The 26,736-nt window shown below is 39.7% G+C and overlaps 2 protein-coding genes across 3 annotated transcripts in view; one reads left to right on the top strand and one right to left on the bottom strand.

The window, feature by feature from the left end:
- Positions 1–21,057, top strand: part of CHRNA3 (cholinergic receptor nicotinic alpha 3 subunit) — a 38,006-nt gene extending 16,949 nt beyond the window's left edge. Inside the window, exons 6-7 of one of the 2 annotated variants that reach the window (XM_069481530.1) lie at positions 3,930–4,058; positions 20,924–21,057. In XM_069481530.1, coding sequence (XP_069337631.1) covers positions 3,930–4,058 — 129 coding nt within the window. In that variant the 3' untranslated portion in view covers positions 20,924–21,057. Of the gene's footprint in view, positions 1–3,929; positions 4,059–5,028; positions 5,949–20,923 lie in introns of those variants that run through there. The other variant, XM_069481522.1, reaches the window with a different exon arrangement.
- Positions 7,166–16,901, bottom strand: CHRNA5 (cholinergic receptor nicotinic alpha 5 subunit). Its single transcript, XM_069481542.1, has 5 exons — positions 16,864–16,901; positions 14,071–14,115; positions 12,648–12,757; positions 9,809–10,640; positions 7,166–7,367 (listed from the first exon to the last, which is right to left on the bottom strand). Exons 2-5 carry the CDS (start codon positions 14,095–14,097, stop codon positions 7,206–7,208), a joined length of 1,131 nt encoding a protein of 376 aa, XP_069337643.1. The 5' UTR covers positions 14,098–14,115; positions 16,864–16,901; the 3' UTR covers positions 7,166–7,205.
- Positions 21,058–26,736: the final 5,679 nt, after the last annotated feature.

Genomic DNA, 26,736 nt, shown 5'->3' with positions numbered 1-26,736 from the left:
TTTGTGCTAGAAGAGGATCAGCTGCTTGAGATCGCAGATGATGGTGGCCTTAAAAGTATGTTTGAGACAACTCCAATCTCTGTACATTCTGTATTAAAGTCAAGGTGGAATATCCTGAGATTGCCACAAAAGCAATGGAAAGCCTGTTTTCCTTTCTGATATTCCATCTTTGTGAAGCAGGGTTTTCTGCAGTGACAGCAACCAAAATGAGATTACGGAGTAGACTGGACACAAGCAACACACTTCGGGTGTCACTGTCTCCCATCACCCCCAGGTGGGACCGTCTAGTTGTAGGAAAACAAGCTCAGGGTTCCCACTAATTCTGCATTATGGTGAGTTGTAGAATTCTTTCATTATGTATTACAATGTAATAATAGAAATAAAGTGTACAATAAATGTGATGTGCTTGAATCATCCCAAAACCATTCCCCCAGCCCTCTCTGGTCCTTGGAAAAATTGTCTTCCATGAAACCCGGTCCTGGTGCCAAAAAGGTTGGGGACTGCTGTCTGCCACCCACTCTCCTTCCCTCTGCTCTTTCTTCCTCACCACCTTTGGCCACATTGGATGTCACTAGAGCTTTAGTTCTGCATTTTTATGGATGTATTTGTTTTGGCTCCTCCTTTCTTTCTTTAGTCTGCAATGAACTTGACTAAATTTACTTACCCTTCACGTACATCTTACGGTGTCCCCTGGATTTATTTCTCTTATTGGCATGCCTTCCCGAAAGTGTTCATGGGCAAACCTTCTGAGGCCCGGAAGGCTAAAAAATGTGCCCTTACTTTTAGGGGAGGGTTTAGCTGGATACAAAATGCCAGGGTTGAAGTTCTTTTTCTTAAATACTTAAAAAACATCGCTTCACTGTCTTTTGCCTCAGCGTCACTTCTGAAAAGTTTTAAGCTAGTCTGAGTGTTGGTTCTTTGTGAATAATGGATTCTGTCTAGAGGCCATTAGAATTTTCCATTGAGAAATCTGCTGACATCAGATACTGTGTGTCTAGGTAAAGGTCTCTCCTAATCTGTCTGGCATTGTCATCAGTCCTTTCATTCTGAGGTTCCCATCGGTTTGTAATTCGGAGAGATTCAAGCTTCTGATTTCTGTAAAGATTCCTGCCTGCCCCGCTTCCTTTTCTCTTTCCCTGAGCTCCTGTTGCACAGCCCGAGCGCGTCTGTGCACGGCTCCCCGTCACTTAGCCTGTCCCACACACTCCGCATCTCCTTCCCCTGCTGCCACCCCCTGGAGAGCTCCTCAGTCTCTTCCCTCCCCTCCCTGCTGCTCCCCTGGGCTGCATCCATCCTGCCAGTGACCCGTCTCCTGAATTCTTTATTGCGACTTTCCTGTTGTTCAGACTTGTTATTTCCACTTGGTGTTTCTGTAAAATTGCTTGTTCCTACCTCACGTTTCCAGTACTCTCTTATCTCTGAGAATATCATGTTGTATTTTCTTTTTTTTTTTTTTTTTTTTTTTTTTGAGACAGAGTCTCACTCTGTTGCCCAGGCTAGAGTGAGTGCCGTGGCGTCAGCCTAGCTCACAGCAACCTCAAACTCCTGGGCTCAAGGGATCCTCCTGCCTCAGCCTCCCAAGTAGCTGGGACTACAGGCATGCACCACCATGCCCGGCTAATTTTTTTTCTATATATATTTTTAGCTGTCCATATAATTTCTTTCTATTTTTAGTAGAGATGGGGTCTCGCTCTTGCTCAGGCTGGTCTCGAACTTCTGAGCTCAAACGATCCGCCCACCTCGGCCTCCCAGAGTGCTAGGATTACAGGCGTGAGCCACCGCGCCCGGCCTCATGTTGTATTTTCAATCCTTGACCTGCCCCATGAATTTTCGTTGAATTAGCTAAATTGGCGTGTCTGTGGCCTGTAAGCTCACTTTTTCCTGGGGGCGTCAGCCATCCTTGCTGAACTGTGCTTGGGGGAGGAGCCCCTCCCCAGGCTCCACCAAGCCGAGGGTCCACCCAGCCACACACTGGGCTAGATAAACCTTCAAGTGTACTGCCTCCCCTACAAGTGACCTTGTCCCTCAAAGGACATCTCGCTACCTCCCACCTGGCTCTGATCGCCTCCGAGACCCTTCTGCTGGACTGAAGTCGTTGGGTCCTTGACGTGGGGAGGGGAGAAGGGAAGCCTCAGCCTCTGCCAGTCAGTGGGTACCTCCTGTTCCCTGCTCTGTCCCTCAGCCGGCCTCCGCTTGGCCTGTAGGTTACCCCCGAACCTGCATCTCTGGGCCGGCCGGAGTGGGCAGGCTGACAGGCAAGGTGGCAGGGGAGCAAAGAGTGCTACTCCGGAGCTGTCCCCAGCACTCCCCTCCACCCTGCAACTCTGTCCCGGCCACACCTTCCCAGGTTTCTGAGAGTCTTTAAAGCGTAGTCTTCTCTGGCTTCTGAGCCAGCTCCAGGGTTAGGCTAGTCCACCGTTTTGCCTAACACGTCTATTAATACCTGTGACTCATTAGTTCCAGAGTTTCCAAAGAATGGCCACTATCATTGTGCTTTAAAGACTTTAAGGGTTAGATATAAAATTCCTGTCCACCTAGCTCTTTTTGCAGCACAATTTATATTCATGTGCAAGACCCAAGTGCCATCTTTCTTCACTGGGCTAACCCATCTGGGAGTTACTGCCTGATGGAGATTTATACTTAGATGAGGGTCATTTTTGAAATCAACACTTACATCAATAGGTACCATTCATTAAAGACTCTGCTGAAATAACCCTATGAGGTAAGTACTATTCTTATCCCCATTTTACAGATGAGGAAATCGAGGCTAAGGAAGATCACAGCATTGACCCAGATTCTCACAGCTAGAAAGGAGCAGAGCTGAGATTATAATCAAATCTATCTCCAAGTCTCTGCTTTCCAGGCCCTGCCCCCAAGAGCCTTAGGAGGTTTGGCCAGCAGGCGGTGGGTAGGAGTCACAGTCTGTGGTGTATTTGAAGCGCTCACAAACCAGTCTTAGGAATTCAAATAAAGTACCTCTTGGCAAATAAGGCACCATAATTCTAACTTTACCTATGACTTCTTAGCTTCACCAAGAGGACACATTTACTCAGGCTCATAATGAGGAAATAAAATCGTCTCCCAGCCCCCTTTCAGTACACTTAATTAAATTGCTAAATTACATGCTGCCTGTTATGTGATTATTGCTTCAAAATCAGATGATTCATGGGTTCTCTCTTTCTCAATTCAATTATGTTTTCTTTGCTTTCTGAATTGTCTAGGAGTATAATTACCATATGATTCTTCCTATTTCAAGCCCAAATCGAGGCTACATTATACACGATAGTCCTGCCCTTTCTTCCATCTTTTACTTTATGGTCAGCGATTATCTGATGTTCCGCCTGCTCTTTAACTAAACAGAACTTGGAGACACTTAGGCCTGACGACCGAAGATGACTCTTGGTCCAGCTGCGCGTTGTCCAGGGGGCGGTGGGAGAGAAAGGGTGAGGATGGGCTTGTCCTGATGTGCTGATTTTGTTTTTGGAACAGACGTTGAAAGGAAATTCATGTCTAAAACTGGATAATAAGTAGTGCTTTGTAACAATGGTAAAGGATGTTGGCTTATATTATCCATTCTAATGAAGGCCTGGAATCCTACCATGGGAACATAAGTAGCTGGTTTTACTAGCTTTATAGAATTGGAATTCAATTTAGAAAAATTCAGTTATGTGTACATTAAGAAATTTCTGATTTGAAACAGCTAACCCTGTCAGTTATTTTATACTGCTCCTCTACTGTATAAGGAAAAACTTTGGGCACGGTGGATTTCCTCAGCTATATCAGTTAGGAAAAAAAGGCTTCTTGAATGTTAGAGACAATAGGGTTTCTTCTACCACTGCAGCATATGTATTGTTCAGTGTTGAAAAGGTGTTCACTTTGCCTTCCCCTTCGTGTTTTTCTCTTTTATGATTTTTATTTTTGTTTTGCAGATTCAAGACGATTGGAAGTACGTTGCCATGGTGATTGATCGTATTTTCCTGTGGGTCTTCATCCTGGTGTGCATTTTAGGGACAGCAGGATTGTTTCTGCAGCCCCTGATGGCCAGGGAAGATGCATAGGTACTAAACGGCTTGTGTGTGGGGAGGGAGGCGGGCTGTTTCTTAACAGTAACATACGTTCTGTTATCAAGCTACCAGCTTTGTTTTTTGGCATTTCAAGGTTTACTTATTTTCCAGTTGTCCTGATTTTTGTCAAAAAGAAAAATATCAAGAGTATTTATTGTGGGTAAATGAACACTTAACTAATCTTTTTGGTAAGGTAAAAAATGTCAAAATATAATTCTTCTGCAGTGGTAAATAGTATGCTATGCTGTGGACCATGTAAAAATCTTCCCTTTTTCAGTTGTTGAGAAGTAACTGGATAGAAAAACTTACTGTTCAGAAATATAAAAATGCATTCACCTTGGTATCACTATAGATCTTCCAATGGTTTTTCTTATTTAGCCCATAATCTCCTTGAAGCTTTATACTATTTCAGCAATACCCCATTACTACTATTTCTTACCATGCATTTCTCATTCTTTGTTTTGCAAGAGTCTAAGAGCCGTGCCTCGTTTTCAGAGGGCCTCAACTATTTCTCTTCCATAATTCTAAATTACTATACCATGAGAAATTATGCCTAGTCACTCATTCATTGTTAATGAACTGTCTTAGATCATTAACTAAGGTGGCTTAAACTGAATGGCTTATACCCAACAGAAATTCCTCACGGTTTTAGAGGCTGGGAGGTCCAAGATGAAGACACCAGCAGATTCGGTATCTGGGACCTCTTCCTCATAAAGGGCACCTTCTAGTATGTCCTCACATGGCTAAATGGGCTAGTTAGCTCCCTGGGGTCTGTTTTTTTTTTTTTTTAAGAGACAGGGTCTTGCTGTGTTGCCCAGGCTGGAGTGCAGTGGCACAATCATGGCTCACTGCAACCTCAAACTCCTGAGCTCAAGAGATTGTGCTCCTGGCTCAGCCTCCCAAGCAGCTAGGACCACAGGCACATGCCACCACGTCTGGCTAATTTTTTTTTGTTGTTTTTTAGATACAGGATCTTGCTATATTACCCAGCTGGTCTTGAACTCCTGGCCTCAAGTGATCCTCCTGCTGCAGCCTCCCAAAGAACTAGGACTGTGGGTGTGAGTTGTCAGACATGGCCAGCTCCTTCCTCTCAACCGTGCTTTCTAATACTATCACACTGGGGACTAAGTTTCAACATATGAATTTGGTGGGGGGGACACAAACATTCAGCTTCATAGCATGAATCTTTATAAGTGTTTCTCAACCTTGGCACATTTGACATTTGGGGCTAGATGAGTATGTGTTGGGGCACAGGGGATTGTCCTATGCATTGTAGGATCTTTAGCAGTACCCTGGCCTCTAACCACTAGGTGCCAATGACATACTCCCCTTCGTCACCAGTTGTAACAACCAAAAGTATCTCCAGTCTTTGTTAAATGTCTCCTGAGGGGCAAAATTGCTCCTGGTTGAGAAACACTGCGTTAGACAAATTAAGAAAGAATATCACATACTATTAATATGCTTCAGAATCTAAATAACCACTGACAGAGATGATGATTCACAGACCATCTTGACCACAGACCAGGTTGAATCTTCTCACTAGTCATTATGTTTTTCCTGTGCAAAAATAAGACAGAATTGCAGCCCACTGTGACTCATGTTTCAGTAAGTCAAAAGGAAGGGGTCTATAAAATTTATATATAAAAATCTTAAGTAGCAGTAATGGCAATGTAAGAGGGATCAGGGATACATACAAACTAAGACAGCTAACAGGCAATTTAAATTCATCAAATCAGACTTTGCTGTAGCAAAAGGCATTAAACGCCTTCCTACAATAAAATGCAAATTAGAGTCCCCTCTGCCTTCCAAGGAGTGTTGACTTGAACTTAGATGGGTTACTTGTTAGGCATTTGTTATCTCAACAGCTAAGAGTTCTAAATTGAATGCAATTTCTATTAGTGTTTTCTTCCTTGATCATACCTGAATCAGGGACATTAGAGATGAATTTTTGGGTTTTTTTTTTTTTTTTTTTTTCCCCGAGACAAGAGTCTTGCTCTGGTGCTCAGACTAGAGTACAGTGGTGTTAGCATAGCTCACTGCAACCTCAAACTCCTGGCCCCAAGAAATCCTCCTGCCTAGCCCTCCCAAAGTGCTAGGAATACAGGTGTGAGCCACCACACCTGGCTGAAATTTATCTGTTTCACCTGTGATACATTATACTGTACTGAATAATATATATTGCACTAGTAATAGGCTGACTTCATCTAAAGGCCCTTGCAACTCTTAAGATTCTATTGTAATTGGCAGAATGAAAGAAAATTGAAGCATTACAGGTATGTAACAATGCGCTTATGGCAAATTAGAATACTGTCTTTAATCTTGGAAGATGGTTTTCTCACAGAATGATTTAGACCTAGAGGTTTTCTAAAATGGGATTCATGTAATTGTAGTGGCCTATTCTAAGGTCAAAGATAAGGAGATGCTACCACAATTTATATAGAAGATGGTCCTATTGTAGGAAATGTAGTCAAGGGGATCGAAATTAGTGTTAAGGAAATGCCACTGCATGTCCACAGGAGTTGTCTGCTGTCTCTATCACCGTACAATGGAATGGAAGCTACAGAAACGCTTACTCACTTTAAGCATCTAGAGAATAAAGGAGTTCCTAATTCCAATTTTTCATTTATTACAAATGTTGGTTATAGAAAAGCAGCATTAAGTCATTATTACATCAGTAGTAAGCTTATTTAATGTAGCAGCGTATTACACTAAAGATACGGTATACTTTATCTGTTTAGCTGTTATTCAGTGAATATAGGACAGAGTTTAAAAATGTACACCTTTACTAAATGCATAAAAAGTTTTAAAATCAGTCTTCAAATACAGTTGGAATTTTCCACCACAGTCAAAAGATGAACTTCATTGTTGATTACAAATTAGTATTATTTGCCAGCATCCAAACATGAGAGGTTTCACTAGTACGGTTTGGATAATATTTTGCTATTTTTAGAAGATCAAATATTATTCTGTCAGTTACTACTTCAGTCATACAGGCAGATGTTGTATTGGATGATCTAGTAAGATAAACTGTTATGCTGTTAAAGCTTGCATCAAATTTCAAACACTGCTTACATTTTCATAATTTTATAGGCGCCATAAGATATATATGTGTTGGGTAACTAAATTCATACTTGGGAGGTTTCACTTATTTGCATTTCCAATATGGACTGGTATTATTATATTTGCCCATTTATAAATAACAGGAACAAAAAGCCCAAGAGATCCAACAATTGAAACCAAAAGAAAAGTCCACAGAAACATCCGATCGAGAACCTGGGCTATGAATTTCCAATCTTCAACAACCTGTCATGAAAAAAATAAAAACACATTAAATACTTAATTAAAAACTATGTACATATTTTAAAATGTAACCCAGAGTTAGAGGCCCGATCAGTTTCTGCCCCCCACTGATGCCTCTAAACAATAAGTGACCCTATAAATCAGTTCAGGGACAAATACTACCCTGATGGTCTATCACAAATATAGCCTCCTCAAGCTTTAAAAGTCACTAGAAAATTTGTTTATTTATACATCAACTTGTAATATATTACAAGTGGTTTATTTTGATAGATTTTTTTTTTTACCTTTTTTGAGACAAGAGTCTTGCTCTGTTGCCCAGGCTAGAGTGCAGTGTTGTCATCACAGCTCACAGCAACCTCAAACTCCTGGGCTCAAGTGATCCTCCTGCCTCAGCCTCTAATTTTTCTATTTTTAGTAGAGTCGGGTTCTCACTCTTGCTCAGGCTCGAACTCCTGACCTTTAGCGATCCACCCACCTTGGCCTCTCAGAGTGCTAGGATTACAGGTGTGAGCCACTGCGCCTGGCCTTATTTTGATAGAGTTTTAATAGAATTTAAAATATTTATACTACTTGGATATTTTATAGTAAACTAAAAAAAATTGTATTCTTACTATTTAGTTATTTCTGTTACTTATTCTTGCCTAGTACTGTTTAATTTTTTTAAAGAGACTGCACCCTGAGGTTAATTTTATGCCAAATTAAAAGTAGGTTCAAAATAATACGTATCAGAAGGCTGTTAATCCCCCCTCCCCATCCCCTACCAACCTGCTTAATTTACTTTTGGATTTCCTAGGGACCACTTTGATCTAAACTCATAAGGACAGAACCACCAGCCCTGGAGCCAGCTTTAGTAGGAAGCTGACATGGCAGGTGGGAGTTGCCACAAGGAAAGGGCAGGCTGAGCCTTGTCACTGAGCACCAGAGGGTCCTCTTTCTACAAGGCTATTTCCTTGACCAGGGGCTTCCCTGGCCCTTGGAGCCTCTTATAAAGCATGGGGTCCTCTATAGGGACTGTGCCCCGAGTTTCAGGATAATTTAGAATTTAGGGGATTATAAATACTCTAATGCTTTTCGGCTTCTAAGTTTTCCCTGAAAATAAAACCATCTCCTGGTCCCAGTAGTATGAACCCTGACACTTTGGCACAATACTTTGCAAACATTAACTTCTCAGTCTAAATCATTACCTGACAAATATATGTAGTTTTCAAGACTCCATTGATAGCTTCAAACCTTACAAACTAATTTAATTATACTAACACCAAATAGGCACTTTACAAATCCACAAGCATCAAATTTTTTTTTTCTTTGAGACAGTCTTGCTCTGTTGCCCAGGCTGGAGTACAGTGGCATCATCAGAGCTCACAGCAACCCCAAACTCCTGCGCTCAAGCCATCCTACCGCCTTGGCCTCCCAGAGTGCTAGGATTACAGGCATGAGCCATCACACCTGGCCAAAAGTTTTTTAAAAGTGTAGGTCAAATGTCCCTTTTGGGGGGACAGATTCATTATTCCATCTGCTTCCCATACCTGCTAGAAAATTTTCCATTTAAAAAACCTTTAGAAATTAGAGCTCACATAATTTTAATGGGACCATTTAAAGTAAATTCAATTATGAAAATATTACTATATAGTCATAAGTTTAAAATATTACACAATAGAAATAGCATTGAAAAGATAGAAATTTTACATGTTTTGAAAGAAAACTCAGGCCAATATGATCACATTAATAAAATGTATTCATATTCAATTGTTACATTTTAAATAACCTTAAAAGAGCCAATGAGTTATTTTTTTATAATATAGTTTTAAGCAAAATTTTGTTTTTAAGCAAATTAAGCATAGTAGGCACTATTACTAAGCTTCATATGAACACGTTAATGTATAATATGTAACATATCTTATGAGAATACCCTACTCCTTTTAATTTCCCCAGCATTCTCCTATAAATGAACATCAGAAAGATTTATTCTTGAAAAATATCTTGGCTATATTTATAATGCCTACAGTAGGCTCATGTTTTAAAAAATAAAATAACTTTTGATAACTGCATTATAATGCAGTCGTGCCTGTAGACTACTACAGAATTCAGAAACAAAGTTACTGAAGATAAAATTAAAACAGTTCATCACGTTAGAGCTAAAAAACATATGGCAGGATTATTATGCCTTAGAATACACAATACTAAATTATCTTTGGAGTCATCCAAGGTGCTGATGGGGGAAATGGACACGTGAGATTTGTGTAGATGCCCCATTTTACAGGTGTTTTAACTGAAACAAACTAGTAAAGATCTTTTATAGAGAAGTACGTCAACCATTCTGGCCCTCAATCTACGCTTAGTCTTAATTAAGGGTCATGCTGTTTACTCTGCCAGAAGTAATTAAGGTCACTTCTGAACTGAGAATGGAAGCAGATCTACATTTGTACATGCAACATGTCACAGACCTCACGGACATCATTCTCCTTCATGATGTGTCTTATAATGTAGCGGATAGAATCAAGTGCAGCTTCCAGTGTGTTTCTAGAACACTTTGGGCCACTTCCACGCTCGGCTTCCTCTTTCTGCGTGAAGTACCTATCGACGTGACTTCTCATGCAGAGCAGTTTGGGAAGCTTGTGAAGAAATACCTTGCGCACCCAAGGTGCCATCGCGTTATGTGTTGAGGATGAACGGTGATGAATGTTGATAGCGAAGACAGTTACCATAATTGAGAGAGTCACAAAAATCATGGTAAACACCAGATACTCTCCGATCAGAGGTATGACTTTTGAAGAGGAGGGTATGATCTCTTCAATAACCAGAAGGAAGACAGTCAGAGAGACAAGTACTGAGGTGCAGAGACAGATCTTTTCACCTTCATTTGAAGGAAGATAGAAGACGAGCACAGTTAGAAATGAGAGCCCAATACAGGGTATAATAAGGAACAAAGTGTAAAAGAGAGGCAGACGCTTAATTACAAATGAGTAGGTGACATACGGGTACCAGCAACAGCTGTCGGTTCTGTTTCCTTTGCTCCCCGTTGCGCTCACAATTTCCCATTCTCCGTTATCAAAAAAGTCTCTCTTGTCTACATCTTGGTCCTCTAGAATTATATCAACCTGTGATCCATCGTAAGTCCAAGAACCGAATTTCATGGAACAGTTTTGGAGATCAAATGGGAAAAATGTGACATCTATGGTACAGGAGCTTTTATAGTTCGCCGGTGGAGTCCACGTGACAGTGCCATTGTACCTGACGACTGTTTTCGTCCTGGTCCCTTCAAAACGTCCATCTGCACTAAAATACACACGTACAATAGCAACGAAGAAATTAACCCAAGAATGCATTTTACAAGCCTGATATAAAAACCGCCTATAATTGATAGCATGAAATAATTTTAAAATTACACTTCAGATGTACCTGCTATACATAAGGGACCCTGCTCTAGGGACAAGCTTCCTTAAACATCTAACTCCACTGGAACTGAACCCCTTCTTCCACACCTACTCCAGGACTGATGAATCTGTATTTCACAGACTCCTGAGATTCTAGTGGTTGAAAAGACCTCACTTTACACACAAAATAGAATCAGGCTATTTATACAGTGGGTATGCACAGAGCCAGGGCCTGAATCCACATTCCGAGACTCCCCACACAGTGCTCTTCCCCTCCATCACAAATACTGACCACTTGCTCCTTTGATGAGCAAAGACCATTAACCAAGCTGGGCCTCTCAGATTCTCCCACCAAGTGAAATCCTGTACTAGAAAAGGCTAGCAGGAAGCCATGCCGCCAACGTAAGATTTTTTTTTTTTTTGAAATATTGTTATCTTCAAATTCATGTGACTTTTGCACACTGCACTGTAATATATCCCTGTTTAATCTAAAAATGTTTTCAATTACTGAGAGTAAACTCATGCTCGAGGAAGCTGCATCACGTGACCTTACAAGCTTTGTTCACCCCTTATATGTTGGGAAGCACAAAGGTAAAAGGTTTCAAAAGATTAAAGATATTTTTGTGTAGCATTTGCTCTGTCTTCATGGCAAACGCTCTCTTGCAAATAAGACAAAGTGCTTTGGGATAAGCACAAATTCCCAGATTTGCCCTGGAGTGGTCCTTAAAAAAATGAAACCGGTACCCAGAATCATCCTCTCCTCCAAGTTAAAAAAATCATCCTCAAAACAGACCTAGGTAGGATGTGCATAAAGATGAGTTAATAATTAATCCAGCATTCTTCATCATGGGAAAATGACAAGACAGTATTTAAACAAAATTAGAGGGGTACACATTTGAACATAGAAGATAACCTCAACTATTTAAGAAACACACCAAAAAACGTATATCTGGAAGTCTGCCGGATATGTAGTCTAGCAAACGAGGGTAAACAGGGATGTCAGGCTGCCTTGGTGTGCACCCCCACCCTACCACATGCGAGGTATGTGATCTTGGGCAGGGTGTAATAACCCTAGGCCTCCATTTCCTCATGTGTAAAACAGATGTAATTGTACCCAGTACATGAGGTTATATGAGAATCAAATAAAGCACATAACGCACTTGGCACATCGCTGGGTACACAGTATGTTTGCTATATATGAAAGCTAATAACAGTGGTTGTCTCTAAGCAATGGGATAATGAGATTGATTATAGGTGATTTCCCTGTACTCCCTTACACCTTTCTGTACTTCCCAGATATTCCACAAATTTTAGAAATCAGAGGACACTTTTATGACCAGAAAACAATATAGGGTGGGAGTGGTGGCTCACACCTGTAATCCTAGTACATCGGGAGGCTGAGGTGGGAGGATTGCTTGAGGCCAGGAGTTGGAGACCAGCCTAAGCAAGAGCGAGACCCACATCTCTACAAAAAATAGTAAAATTAGCTGGGCATGGTGGTGTGCGCCTGTAGTCCCAGCTACTTGGGAGGCTGAGGCAGGAGGATCTCTTGAGCCCAAGAGTTTGAGGTTGCAGTGAGCTATGATGACACCACTGTACTCTGGCCCAGGTGACAAAAAAAAAAAAAAAGAAAGAAAGAAAGAAGGAAAGGGAGGGAGGGAAGGAGGGAAGAAGAACAGGATGTTGAAAGGAGGAGAAAAAAGAATGAAAAACAATACAGCAAAAAAGGGAGAGAGAATCCACAGAAATCTATTCACAAGTTCATTGGATAAAACAATGTAAGAGCAAGTCATTTGATTTTATAGCTAAACAGTTTTCAAAAGGGAGGAAACTTACTAGTGCCTAATAGCAATACAAGTATTTTCTTTTGAAAATATAAAATGGTATTTAGAATTTATTAATAACTTACTTATCAAACAAAACGATGTCTGGTGTCCAGACAGAGTCTGAAGGGACACGTATAACTTTTATTCCACCATAGTCATCAGGGTTCCATCTTAATTTTACATCTACCCATTCCTTTAAAACAAAGAAATCTGCCTCAATTTCAATGAAATAGTGAAAATTATACTTTTTGTCATACCTAGAAATTTTAGGCATGAGATCATCTCTACCCCAATACAAAAAAACCCACCTCTGCATCTTTCTTATGGGTGGTGGAGCACAACCCTGTCCCCTCATGCAGCGGCTCTCACCATGGTCCTTGTGAGACGCAGGTGAGGACCAGAGTTGCATGTGTTCACAGCTCTGCCCAGCACCTCCTCTCCCACCAACTGGATATACCCAGGACTTGAAGCCATAGGCACCTAATGTTCAGGTTCAAGGGAAACGTTCCCTTTTCCAGTTGCATGGTTACCTGATTTGGCTGGAATGGTCCATGCAAAGGGGAGTTGGATTTATTACACACTCCACATATTGAAACACCTCGTCCAATCTCCGTGCAGTTACAATTCTGTGATCATATCAAGGGTTGCACCCCAAGAAAGGCATACACGCCTCTTAGGAGTTGGAAGTTAGGGAATAAGTAGTAGGTTTAAAAATTAGGAATGGTAAAGCACGAGCAAACAGAGGGAAGAACTCAACAGCACCTGAGGACATATTATAGTGGGCCCAGAAAAAAAAGTCCTTTGTATAAAAGGGACTGTGTATATAAAATAATTTAACACATTCTTACCCATTCCCATCTCAGAGTAGAAGTCAAAATCCTTGCACCACTAGCCTCTGTTGCTTATCTGACCCCATCTCCTACACTCTTCCTCGTGGCTCACTCACTACTCGAGGGCCTCGAGGCCCTACTCACACGGGCCTCACTGCTCCTTAAACACACTGGGCTCTCGTCAACCAGGGCTTTTGCACTTGCGGGTCCCTCTGCCTGGAATGCTCCTGCCCAGAGACCCACTCGGCTGGCCTCCTCTCCTCCAAGTCTTCGTTCGAACATTACCTTCTCAGTGCCGTTTTCTCCGACCACCCTATTTATAAGTACAGTCCCCACCACTCCTATCCTCTTTCCCATTGTGTTGTTCTCAGGCTTATCAGCTTATCAGGTGCTATATACAACTCACATGTTTATTTTCCCCCACTAGAATGCAGTTCCTTGAGGGCAGGGATTTTTGTCTGTTTTGTTCACTGTTGTATCCATAGGGCCCAGAAGAGCATCTGGCACTCAAAAAACATTAACTGAATAAATACCAGAACTCCATCTGCTGTCATCTTTCTGCACCTGCTGCCAATCCACAAAGACCACATATTCATGTCCCTTTGTGCTATAGGTCCTATAATAAAAACACTGGTGCCAGTCATGCGTAGGGTGCTCATTTGAATTTTGTACATACCTGTTTCAACCAGACATTTGTGGTCATTAGCTGATTTTTCTCATCCTTTAAAAAAATTAAATAAGGTTGATTATTTCAATTGCAGAAATAATAATTCTTTAAATAAGAATTTTCACATTTTTATACAAACACTCCTGTCTATATAGTACACGTATTCTCTTCAACAATCCAGTTCTCTAGAAAAGTGGGATCTTTTTTCCAACCTAATTTCACATTATTCCTTTTAACATACTTTGTGTTTCAGATAAACCACCCTAAAGCACACCATTGGCATTTTTAGATTTAACATTCATGGTCTCAACTACTATATTTCCTCAAATGTAAGATGCCATCTAAGATGTAAGCACAGCATTATTTTATGTGCTTAGCACTAAGGGGGTGGGGGAGGGAGAGAAAGGCCATCAATGAATTGCAAGCTGCCCTGAATTATAAGACACATCTTGATTTCAGAGGTGTTAAAATGTAGAAAAGCGTGCATCTTAGAACTTGTGAGATACAGTATTTCTCCGCATCCCTGAGGGACTGTCTCTTGCAGTCAGAATCTGAATCTCCCTGTAGGTCTACTATACAGAAAAGATATTGAGGTCAGAGCTTTGAATGCCAATTTTGTGAAGCTTTTAGGACCTACTTTTCTAGTGTAAGGAGCACCTCGAATCATAATCGAAATGATCTTCACTGCCCTACTCCCATAACAACTAATTTTATCTTTCAAATTTCTGTGATTCTTCCATTCTAATCACCTAGGCTTCAAAATTTGAGGCCTTCCTCAGTCAAGTCTTGTTCCCCTTTCTACATGGTCTTCTAACTTGCCTCTCACACTCCTAGGCTCGTTTCACTCCTCAAAATCATGCACATCACTGTCTTACTGACCTGCCTGAAGTACTGCTTTTACCATGTCTGGCGCCTGTCAGATCTTGAGCTCATTCAGCGTTTACTCCGTGCCAGACGCCATGCTGGGCTCTGGGGCAGACACAAGGAGTAGAGCTCACCCTGCTATGACGATGCAGAGCCAGAGCCCAGGAGTGCCCGTCAGTGTCCTGGGCCCCATATGAAAATGCAAAAATCTGAATGGAGGAGAGACTATCTTGGGGAGTCTGCAAAGATTTCACACAGGGTCTGACGAATGTGCCTTGAAGAATAAATGGCGTGCGCCGGTAGGAAAGCTCTCCAAATAAAAGAAATGACAGATGCAAGGCACAGTGGCCTGCAGGGACCCCCTCACCTCCTCCACCACCCAGTCAGACTACTCACGTAGCGGGGCTTCTGACATTACTCTTGATCTAAACAGTTCCACAAAAAGGCTTAGTATCACTTGTACACCTACGATTACATTGTCTCTCTTTATTAGAGTACTTTTTTCTTGGACACATCAAACCCTATACTTGCTATAAGGCCAGCTCAAGTGCCACCGTCTCTATCCTGCCTTCTTTGATAACCTCAATCATTAAGATCTGAATTCCCAGCTCTTTACGGCATCACAGTTTAGTGCTGCGGTGTTCTGTACCATGTACGTGTCCATAGCCTCAACTAGAAAGATCTTTGAGAGCAAACCCCACTTATTTTAATGTCCACTTTCTTATTTTTATTTATATTTAAAACCTCTTCATATTATCCAGCCAAGGGCTGAGCACATAGTCCATATATATTCATTGACTTTTCTGGAAGCAATTATATGACATATATTAACAGACTTTAAAAAATGTATATCCTTTGATTCACTAACTACCTTTCTTAAGGAAAGGAGAAATTCAGACATTTGCATATAAATATATTCGTCATAGTTATAGTAAGACAAACTGGACCACACTTCTGCCAACAATAGGATGTTTAAATAAATCATAAATGTAATATAATGTACCCATTAAAATTATATCTGAAGATCAGGTAATGACATAGGAAAATATTCGTCATGTAATAGTAGGGGGAAAGGCAGTAATCAAAATTGTATCTAAAATATTATTTCAATTTTGTAACATATAAAGAAAAAACCATTAAGAAAAACAACAAATTACTAACAGTTATTTCTGGGTGGCAGAATTACAGTCACGTTTTCTTATTTGTATTTTTTTGCATTTTCCAAATTCTCTACAAAAGTCATACATTGTTTCTATAATCAGAACATAAAGGCACAGCTACAAAGGTTATTTTAAAACATTTGTTGTATATATATATATAAAACATATATATATATATATACTTATTGATTATTCTGGGAACACAGCAGGGAAATAATTGTTGACTGACAAGATCAAAATAAGAAAAAACTAGTTTAAAAATTAGTGTGAACTTTTTAGTTTAAATAGAAAGGCTCTCTTGACAATCAAAACAAGTTATCAAGGGAACTTATTCTCCCTGGTGAATGTCACATGGAAAAATCTCTGAAATGTTTTAAGTGTGATACTGAGATAATGACCTTTTGAGATACTTTTTGGTCCTAAGAATGTACGACTCTACTTTGCGGCTTTTTCTCTTAAACTTTTTGATCATATTTTTTAACACATTTAAGGAGAAATTTCAATATAAAATGTTTTAATGTCTTTGAATTTGTTAAAAATATACTTATTATAATTACCAAATGAGACAAAACAATTTCTAAACTATACAATATAATATAAACGCAATGTATTACTATGTTTGTGGCATAATAATTATTTTTCCCTGGTGAGTTCCTTTGGGAAGAGGACTGTGTCTCATTCACCTTTGTAATGCTGATGCCTGACACAGTGCCTGGACACACGACAGGCGCTCACTCCATCTGTGGGAAATTGAGTACATAATCATATGCACACCTACCACATCCACTAATTGAGATATTGCAAGGCCAAACTTTATTTTTATTTTGTCATTCAGGTGTTCCACAGGACGAACCCATTTTTCGTAGTCTTGAAATAAATCCTTAAACAAACTATCTTCATGTTTTGCAATAAAGGATGCTTCAGAAAATCCTGTATAACAAATTTTTAAAAGTCAGTATTGTTGACTTCTCTCCCACCAAATACCTATATTGTAAAACAAAGTTTGGCATTATTAACAAACAACTACAATTTAAGCTATTATTAATACAGCTTTTAAAGTGAAATATTAATACAAATATTTCTGACCAAATAAGGGACACTCTGGTGCAGACATAATTCTTGGTTAAATCAGACTACTCACTATGGAAATATGCCGAGTTCCTTAAGAAACACTCAGTACTTAATACAGAGTAATTTAAAATCTAAGTTATAAAAGCTTTTAAACTGCCAGGGCTGGGGGCATTGCTTGTCATAAAATTCCAAACCTAGAAAATAGATACCTTGAAGCAAAGTTCATTTATCAAGTATAAATGTAAAATAACCATGCTTTCATTTGCATCATTTTAATATACAAATATATACATATTGAATGAATTATTTAGCTTTGTCATAGCTTTGTTTACTACTCATTTTATAAAACTACTTTTAGGGAATGAGGAAGGAGGAACTCAAAGAGGGTGTGTTGCCCTGGAAGCCAAATGAAGAAAATGTCCAAGGACTGAGCATCCCACTCGACTGATGTGGCCTGTAAGAGGCGGCTGAGAATTGAGCAGTGGGCGAACACCAAGGTCAACAGTGTTTGACAAGAACCATTTACACGGAGAGATGAGACATGAAGTAGGTTTAAGACAATGCAAAGGCAAGAAACACCTCTTTCAAGAGGTTACGCTGATACGCGGAATGAAGGAATGAAGCAGTAGCTGGCAGAGGATAGAGTCAAGAAAGGTTTATTTCAAGATCAGTGAGAAAAGAACATGTTTATGTGTGAATGTGAACAGGGCTGGCTACATAATTCACAAGGCCTAATGTAAAATGAGGATGAGGGATTCCTTGTCCAAAAATCAGGAAAAAGTTGCCATTAAATACACTAAAATAAAAGCTTTTTCCTTTCTTCAAAAAGAAAAAAAACACTTTAGGGCCTAAGTTTAAAAAAAAAAAAAAAAAAAAAAAAAGACAAAATTTTACAAGTTTTAGACATCATGGCCAAAAACTGGTTAAATTTGTCCACTGCAGTTAAGTTTATACTTCTGCGGAGTTTAAATAAGCCTCTCTGAAGAAATGAAAATGTTCAGCGTTGTTTGAACTGGGATCACTTAAGGAAATGTGAAATGTGTGAAATTCAAGCATGACATTTACTCAAGACTAATGATTTTATGAAGAAAAAACATTTACTTGAAACAAAAATGTCACCGGCTTATTTATCAGCAAGTATGCGCATAGGAATTATAGTAGCTAGCGATGGTCCTTCTCCAACCTAAAAGAAATAGTTGGGGAGAAAATAAGCACTTTCACAAAATCTGCTCTTTTTATTACAATAGACCATGTTTTCTATATGGAGCTATTAGAGAGTATCTGGTTACTCAAGCTGCAGAAACCCATTCCCTGATTCTCTCCTACTGCCTGTTTCTTCATAAATCACCCTCAAGGGTTCTGCTTCCCTGAGGAGTTTAAGATACTTGGTTTAACATATAAACGCTGCAAAGTTTGTGTTGTGCCTCCCATAAAAGTCTCCTTATGCTGAAATGCACAGCACTGGAGATATTTAGATTCATTTAGAATATTATACACTGGAGAGTCATTCTTAATGTTTAAAAGCCATCAATTTTGGATCTTCAAGTTAAAATAGCATTATTGAACCACCTCTCCTCTTCTAATCCTATTTTAAAGATTTTGTAGTCTCTGAAATACCAAAAATTTAAAGTTTAATAGATTAAAAATATAAGTCTTTCAGTAGCATCTAAGGACCTTTAGCCCTAGGGGGAAAAAAACTAGCCTGAATTGCCATCTCAAATCTTGTTTGAAAGAAAGTAGATAGGCCATAAATAAAATGATAAATTAATCCCAACATTCTTCCTGCTGAGGACATTTAAGATACTGCTTTGTGAATACCTTCACAATACACTAGTACGAGAAATACCATTTTCTTAGCACACTTAACAGAAATGGCAGCTGCAAGTGTCAGCAATGTTTTAACACGAAGCCTTGATGGTGCACCTATTCTACTTAGCAGTGATGCTTCTTTAGCTGGCTCTAAATATTTTAGTTTATGCCGCTCAGAAACCTCAGAATGTTAAAAAGGAGACAATCCAACGTATCCCTGCATTTCACAAATGAGGACATATGACCAGAAGGGCCAGTACTACAGAGCTCATTAATGGCAGAGCTCTGAAGAACACCCAGAGCTCCCCTCGGCTTCCGGGTCTTGTCACCGTAACATCTTCCATCTTGTGACAACTTTCTAGAACTTATTACTGCCACACCCTGAGAACTCTAGCCCATGCTGACATTTGCTCATTCACTTGACAAACATTTATTGGACACATGCCTCGTACCAGGCAAGTGCTGGGAACACATTAGTAAACAAAACAGGCAGCATGCACATTTACCGTAAGTGTAAATTTACATAAAGACTGACACCGTAGATATGATACTACACAGCATATAAGCTAAATTCTAAATAAACTGAATCAAATGGAAAAATTCTTTTTTAGGAGTTGAATAGTTAACATTTGATCATCCTATCCAAAATAAATGCTTTTTTGGCATTGCTAAATTGTTAAGTATAAGGCTGACAGCCAGGCGTGGTGGCTCATACCTGTAATCTTAGAACTCTGGGATGCCAAGGCAGGAGGATCACTTGAGGCCAGGAGTTCAAGACCAGCCTAGGCATCACATTGAGACCCTGTCTGTACAAAAAATAGAAAAACTAGCCAGGCGTGGTGGTACACGCCTATAGTCCCAGTTACTCAGGAGGCTGAGGCAGGAGGATCGCTTGAGCCCAGGAGTTGGAGGTTGCAGTGAGCTGTGATGATGCCACTGCACACCACCGGGTGACAGAGCAAAGACTCTGTCTCAAAAAAAAAAGGGCAATGTCAGTAGTTACTTACTACATTTTAATTTTTCTTCCTTTCCCTGACTTAAAAATAATTGACTTAAAAAGAAGGCAACGGAACAAGACTCTATCTCAAAAAAAAAAAATAAATAAATAAAAAAGGAAACTCAGAAAAAATATTTACAAATCACGTATCTGACAGGGACGTGTATCTAGAATATATATAAGAATTATTACACCCAAACTTTCAGCATGTTTAAAGAAAAAAGATTACGAATCAATAACAAAAAGACTCAACCCAGTTTTAAAATGGGCAAGAAACTCGAATAGACATTTCTTCAAAGAAGAATGGCCAATAAGTTTGTGAAAAGATGCTAAACACCTTTAGGTGTTTAGCCAGTAAGAAAAGGCAAATCAAAACCACAATGAGATACCACTTCACAGCCAGTTCTGTTCCCCACTATGGTCCAGGTCTCTGAAATTCAAGAAGGCAAAACTGAAGTCCTCTCCACTTTCTGCTGTCTCATCACACCCCTTCCCTGAAGTACAAGCATAGAACTACCCAGCTTGAGCAGGTACCGAGAAGAGCCAAAGGGTAAAGGAAATACCAGGAACAACCTATTAATAAAAGGGGCATTAATATTTCAAAAATATTATCTTGGCACACTAATGTCTTATTCTCAAAACTAAAAAACACCCTATATTATCCCTTAAGAGATCAGTTATGGCTATTCAAGGTATGACTATATCAATGAGCTATGCTACTTGAGGACATCTGAAATCAGAAAAGTTGGGTTCAATGGTGTCATCAGTGAGGGGACATTTTTTTCAAGCCCTACAGTCTAAGAACTCATGTGTGTACTTTCCTCTTGAGAGCCAGGAAATCTCAGTGTGGAAAAACAGCGTCATATACGCAGTGCCTGTTTCTTCACACAGCGGGCTGAAAGACATGCTCGGTGCCTGTGACTTGATCTTACTCACAATGTTTTACTGTCTCCTTCCACAGTGATCCCAGCTCACACACTGTTCCCCCCCAACTCCTCTCCATGAATGGCAGTGAGGGACAGGCGTTCGCTGCAGCACCGCTGACTTGCAGAGCAACACCCCTCCCCGCTGCCCACACGGTTGATGCTCAGTCAGAATCGTTCTCAATGTACTTTTTCCAATCGCTGTCAGAGATCACAAAATAATCCTATCTAAAATTTACAAATCTTCTTCTGTAACATGGAGTTCTCAGTGATAAAAATAAAATGCTATCAGGAACACTTCCTGCGTATGCAACATGCACAAGCCAGGCACAAGCCATGCTCCATGTCAGGGGTTTTGGCTATCCATGACGCAAAACACCAGAACACGCGTGGGATGGTAACAACTCTTCCACATGCATGCTGTCAATATCAATGTGACGTCTAACACTGCCATATAATAAGGAATTTTGTTAAGTCTCTTCTGCTTTCTCTTCAAGCAGAATAATTTATGCCTGGTTTCACAAGCTGCTTATCAATAGCATCCCTTGAAACGATTTTGCTACATAGGATTCGTTCTATCCTGAATGACGTCTCTGGGATCTTTTTCTCCTCTCTGCCTTTAGCAACAAAATGTATCAATTTTATACTGTAAAATGTTATATTTATTGTAGGAAGAAAACTGGTTTACCAGAGGGGCTACTGTCCTTTGTTTGAAAATGACACAAATGCTTTCAGGGTGCCATTATTTGACAAAGTTTCACAATAAAATAACTCCTAAGGTAATGGGGAATGGATTACTGATAGGGTAAAATTTGATTTTTTGATATTCTTTGTTTTGCTTTTTCCTTTTTGGGTAGTATATCTGAAATCATTATATTTTCAGATTCAGTTGTCTCAGCACATACAGAATTTTTCTTGACATTACCGGTTTATTGTAAAGGGTACAGATGAGACGCACAGTGTGAGGTATGGGAAAGGGTGGGAGCTCCTATGCCCTGCCCGGGTGCACCACCCTCCAGGAACCTCCATGTGTTCAGCTATCTGGAAGCACTCCAAACTTGTAGTTTTGGGTTTTTATGGAGACTTCATACGTATACATCACTGATTAAACCATAGGCCACTGGTGCTCAACTTAACCTTTAGCCCCTCTCCCTGCCCTGGAGGTTGGTAGGTGGGACTAAAAGTCCCAACCCTCTAATCCTGCCTGGGTCTTTCAAGTGACCAGTCCCCATCCTGAACAGCCACCAGTCAACTCGTTAGCATATAAAAAGACATCACTTTGGAGATTCCAAGGATTTCTGCCAGGAAATGAGACCAAGTATACATTTTAGAATATCACAGTCCACCCCTGCCAATATTAGTAGACTTCTATTCAATCATTAATAATTAGTCCAGTCCATCATATATTGTATGACTATGTCTCCCAGGATGAGGCCTGGGAGACTCAGGTTTGCAGGCTTCCACTGAGCTTGTCCGGTTCTAAAAGCAGGATTGGTCTTGGCAAACACAGCTTCACCCTTTCACGCATCTGGTATAACTGAACTAGGGGATGATGTCATCTCTTGCTCCAAGTTAATGTAATATTAGATTTCCCTGAATTCATAACCATTAATATTTATTCTTCTACCCACAGCTACTATTTTTCCTTTCATTAATAATCTCTGTAAGGGACATTAGCACGTTTATGGCAAAATTCTGAATTGTGCATTACTACTTATTATCACTACTTCTGAGCTACTGATCCATTTTTATAAAATGAGATATAATGCAACACAATAATGACAACAAAACAAGCAAAATTAGCTAATGTCAATGATAACCCTCAAATTAAGTGAAGCCTTGCTCCACCCTGTTAACATGTTAGCTAAGACAAATCAATTCATTACATGCACATTCCTTAAGAATGCAAATATTAAGAACACAGTGGAATTTCCAAAAAAAAACCAATCTTACATTTCAAGTTCATAAAATGTATGCAAAAAAATTATTCCTGTTCAGACCACCTATATACCTCAGGGATACTTGTAGTTCTTGGGACACATTTTCAGAAACACCAACCAAGCAGAATCTTTCAGAAACTAGTGGCATGAACACATCTAGCCCTTACATTGGTAGGGCTTTTTTTTTTTTTTTTTTTTAAGGCACCCAACAATTACTTTCAGAAATTTTTCAGGAGGCTTATAAAATTGCTTTCAGCAATAGAGATTCTAGAAATTCTACTCTAGCTATTTATTTATAACAGAGAATCCCAAAAGATCATTCCCAAGGGTAGTGGGAATGATTAAAATAAGCTTAAGGAAAAAGAGCTTAAGGAAAAATAAATAAGCTTTTTACTTATTTTTACTTTTTATTTGTTTTTATTTTTATTAAAATAAGTTTAAGGAAAAAGAGAGCTAGTTTTTATGGAGTTTGTATCTCCAATACAGACCTCTCCTCTCAGTCCTGACCTGAATATCCACTTCCCACTTACCAAAAAGAATTTAGCATACAAGTAATTAAATGAAACCACATTTATTTTCAAAGAAATGTAACCTTGCTCCTTAATTTTACTGTGGTGAAGAGGAAAGAAAAGCAAGGCTGAAAACCTTCATTTGAATACTTGGCACCACTAATTACCTGTTAACCTCTGTATGCCACAATTTTACAGTCTATTAATATGTGAAATAAGGACATCTTAAAGGTACCACAAACTCAACATATATGAAACCAAATTCATGATCTTCCCCCAAATGGTCCCCTGCAGTGTTTCCCCTGCAAGGAGTGATTCCCTCATCTGCCTAATCCACAATCTAAAAACCTAGGAGTTATCTTTGATACCATCTTCTCCCTCATCCCTATATCCAATCCAACAGGAAACTGTTAAATTTAACTCCTAATATTTCTCAAGTCCATTCGTTTCTTACCCTCCCCACTGCCACCATCCTAGCACAAGCCATCTGCATCTCTCATCAGGACTAGAGCAAGACTGAGTGGTCTCTAACCATCTTCTGCACACCTGTCCTGTCCGCCTCCTCCCAACTAGTTCTCTGCACAGACACCCAAGCGATCGTTCCAAAATACAGATCTGATGTTATCCCCTTGCTTAAAACCCTTCTGAAGCTGTCCATTGTTTTAGATCAAAATTGTTAAGGCCAAAGTGCTACGGGTCTGTCTCCTCCAGCCTCTTTTGGCGTGGCCTTCCCCTGGCTCCCTGCCGCAGCTACACTGGTTCAGCTTCTGAAACACAACACTCTGTTCCCTTCTACAAGGCTCATGCTCTTCTTCCCATTCTGAAATACTCTCCCTTCCTCTTCGCCTGGCTACTCTGCATAGAACCATGTTCCTTATCTGGGTTGTAATTACACAATCTTGGGTATCTGAAGTAGGTCTGTTTTCCCTACTATGGTGTAAACTAATGGCAGCAGGTATTGTGTTTTATTCATCATTATATTCCCAGCACCAAACACCACACTGGCACATAGTAGGTGCTTAGCTTATTGAATGAATAAATACACGAATGAATAAATGAGTCAGTACCATCTGCCAATTCCCACTTATCCCTAATGATTCAGAATTTTATCATTGATTGTAAAGCAACTGTCACAAGAGCTATACACATTTGCTCTTAAGAATGATGAGTCACTAGACTAAGTTTCTTGAAATTAGAGACTTTGTCGTACTCGGATTTGAACATATAGAGAGGCAACGTAACATACTGGTTAAGAACTCAGGATTTAAGACAGACAGTCGAGTTTCATCTAGCCTCTAGTGCTTACTGTGTGACCGGAAGGCAAGTGACTACTCAACTTCTTTGCATATCCGTTTCTTCATCTATCAGACAGGTATAATAACAGTACCTACCTTACAAGGTTTTTGTGAGGATTAGTTAAAAGTATGCACATGAATGCCAGCACAGAGTCATTTTCATTATTCCACAAATGACTGTTAAAATAACCGTAGCCGATAGACCTTAATAAGCAAATACACAAAAGTTTTGTAACGGAAGCATTCAGTGCCTATACAACTACTGATATCCCAATATCCCAACAAAGATCGTCTCCAGACAGTCCTAGGCAAACAGAGGAAGAAGCGTTTGCGACATTGGGCACTCTCAACACAGCGCAACGACAGTTCACCATAAAGCTTTCAAGTCTTTGTTCCTTAAGGCTAATAATAGTAATTACATCAACCTACGAATAGCATATAAATCACATATCTCAGAAAAACACAGGGAACCAAGCAGTGAGGCACACTAAAAATAGGATAAGAACAAAAAGATTTTAATGGGGTAATTCTTCTGGAGTAGTTAAAAAGTACAACTAATAAGAGAAAAACAGGTGAATACCTAACAAAAGTACAAATGTGTACACAGTAATATCATTTACATTTTGAGAGATTTACATTTTCATTTTATAAACTCAGTTTTAGCTCTATCACTAATTGTCTCAAGTTTGAGGGGCTGAGAGAATGATATCAGAAAAATTTCATGGTTAACTCTTTTAGTGAAATCATATTTATTTTCAAAGAAGTGTAACCTCGCTCCTTAGTTTTAGTATGGTGGAGAGGGAAGGACACAGAACTGCAAAGCTGAAAACCTTAATTTGAATGCTTGGCACCTCTGGCGGTTTTCCATAAAGAATCATGATTTTCTTATCAAAAAATAATTGCTCTGGAAAAAGTTAACCAACATGTTCAGCAGCTAAATGTAGATATTAGGAGACTTTTGCCAACTTGCAGATAAAAATTAATTAACAGACATCTCCTATAATCTTAAGTTTCTTCCATAGATTCTTAATATTTAGCATCTGCTACAACTTGGGTCTACTAGAGCCTAATGTGATATCTAGTTCAATTCATTCATTAATTCAACAAATGTTGACTAGCTGCTCATTGTACCAGGTGCTAGGCTAGAACAGAAAATTAAGGCATAGTGCCTGCCTTCCTGGGGTACGAACTTGCGTGTTTATTTACCTTCACTATATAATTATAATTCTGTGGCTATGCAAAGTACACCCTATAGTGAGAATGGAGCCCCCTGCTATTGTACAGTGCACAACTTACACATTTCAACATGGCTGCAGCCCTGAAGTCTAACACAGGATTTCTCAACTTCGCACTATTGACATTTGAGGCTGGGTAAATCTTTCTTGTGGGGGGCTGTCTTGTGCATTGTATGTTTAGCAGCATCCCTGGCTTCTACCCACTAGATATATCACCCTCACATGTGACAACCCAAAATGTCTCCAGACTTTTGCCAAATGTCAGAGAGGGGTAGCAAAATTGCCCCTTTTTGAGAACCACTGTTATAACATTAGTAGCTAGTAAGTAGCAGAGGTAGAACTAGGACCCAGATTTATTTTTTTCTCAAAATAATGCTTTCAATGCAACAGTAATGTATGATCATTGTCAAAATTCAAACCTAGAAGCTCATAAAGAACATAAAGAATAAGAATTCAGGCCGGGCATGGTGGCTCATGTTTGTAATCCCAGCACTTTGGAAGGCTGAGGCAGGATTGTTTGAGGCCAGGAGTGCAAGACCCCGTCACTAAAAAAAAATTTTAAATTAGCCAGACACAGTGGCACACAAAATTAAAAACTTAGCTGGGCATGGTGGTGCATGACTATAGTCGCAGCTACTTGGGAAGCTGAGGCAGGAGGACTGCTTAAGCCCAGGAGTTTGAGGTTGCAGTAAGATATGATAATGCCACTGCACTCTGGCACAGGCAACAAAGTGAGACCCTGTCTCAAAAAAAAAAAAAAAAAAAAACAAGTAAGAACTTTCCCTTTCTCCCTCTCCTCCTCCCACTCTCCCTTCCTCCATGAGTAATCATTGTTAAGTTGAATGTGTAGACGCTTTTAGTTACACACATGC

The sequence above is a fragment of the Eulemur rufifrons genome, chromosome 2 (assembly GCF_041146395.1).
Source record: "Eulemur rufifrons isolate Redbay chromosome 2, OSU_ERuf_1, whole genome shotgun sequence".
Classification (NCBI taxonomy): domain Eukaryota; kingdom Metazoa; phylum Chordata; class Mammalia; order Primates; family Lemuridae; genus Eulemur; species Eulemur rufifrons.
This window is presented reverse-complemented; position numbering and strand designations above follow the sequence as displayed.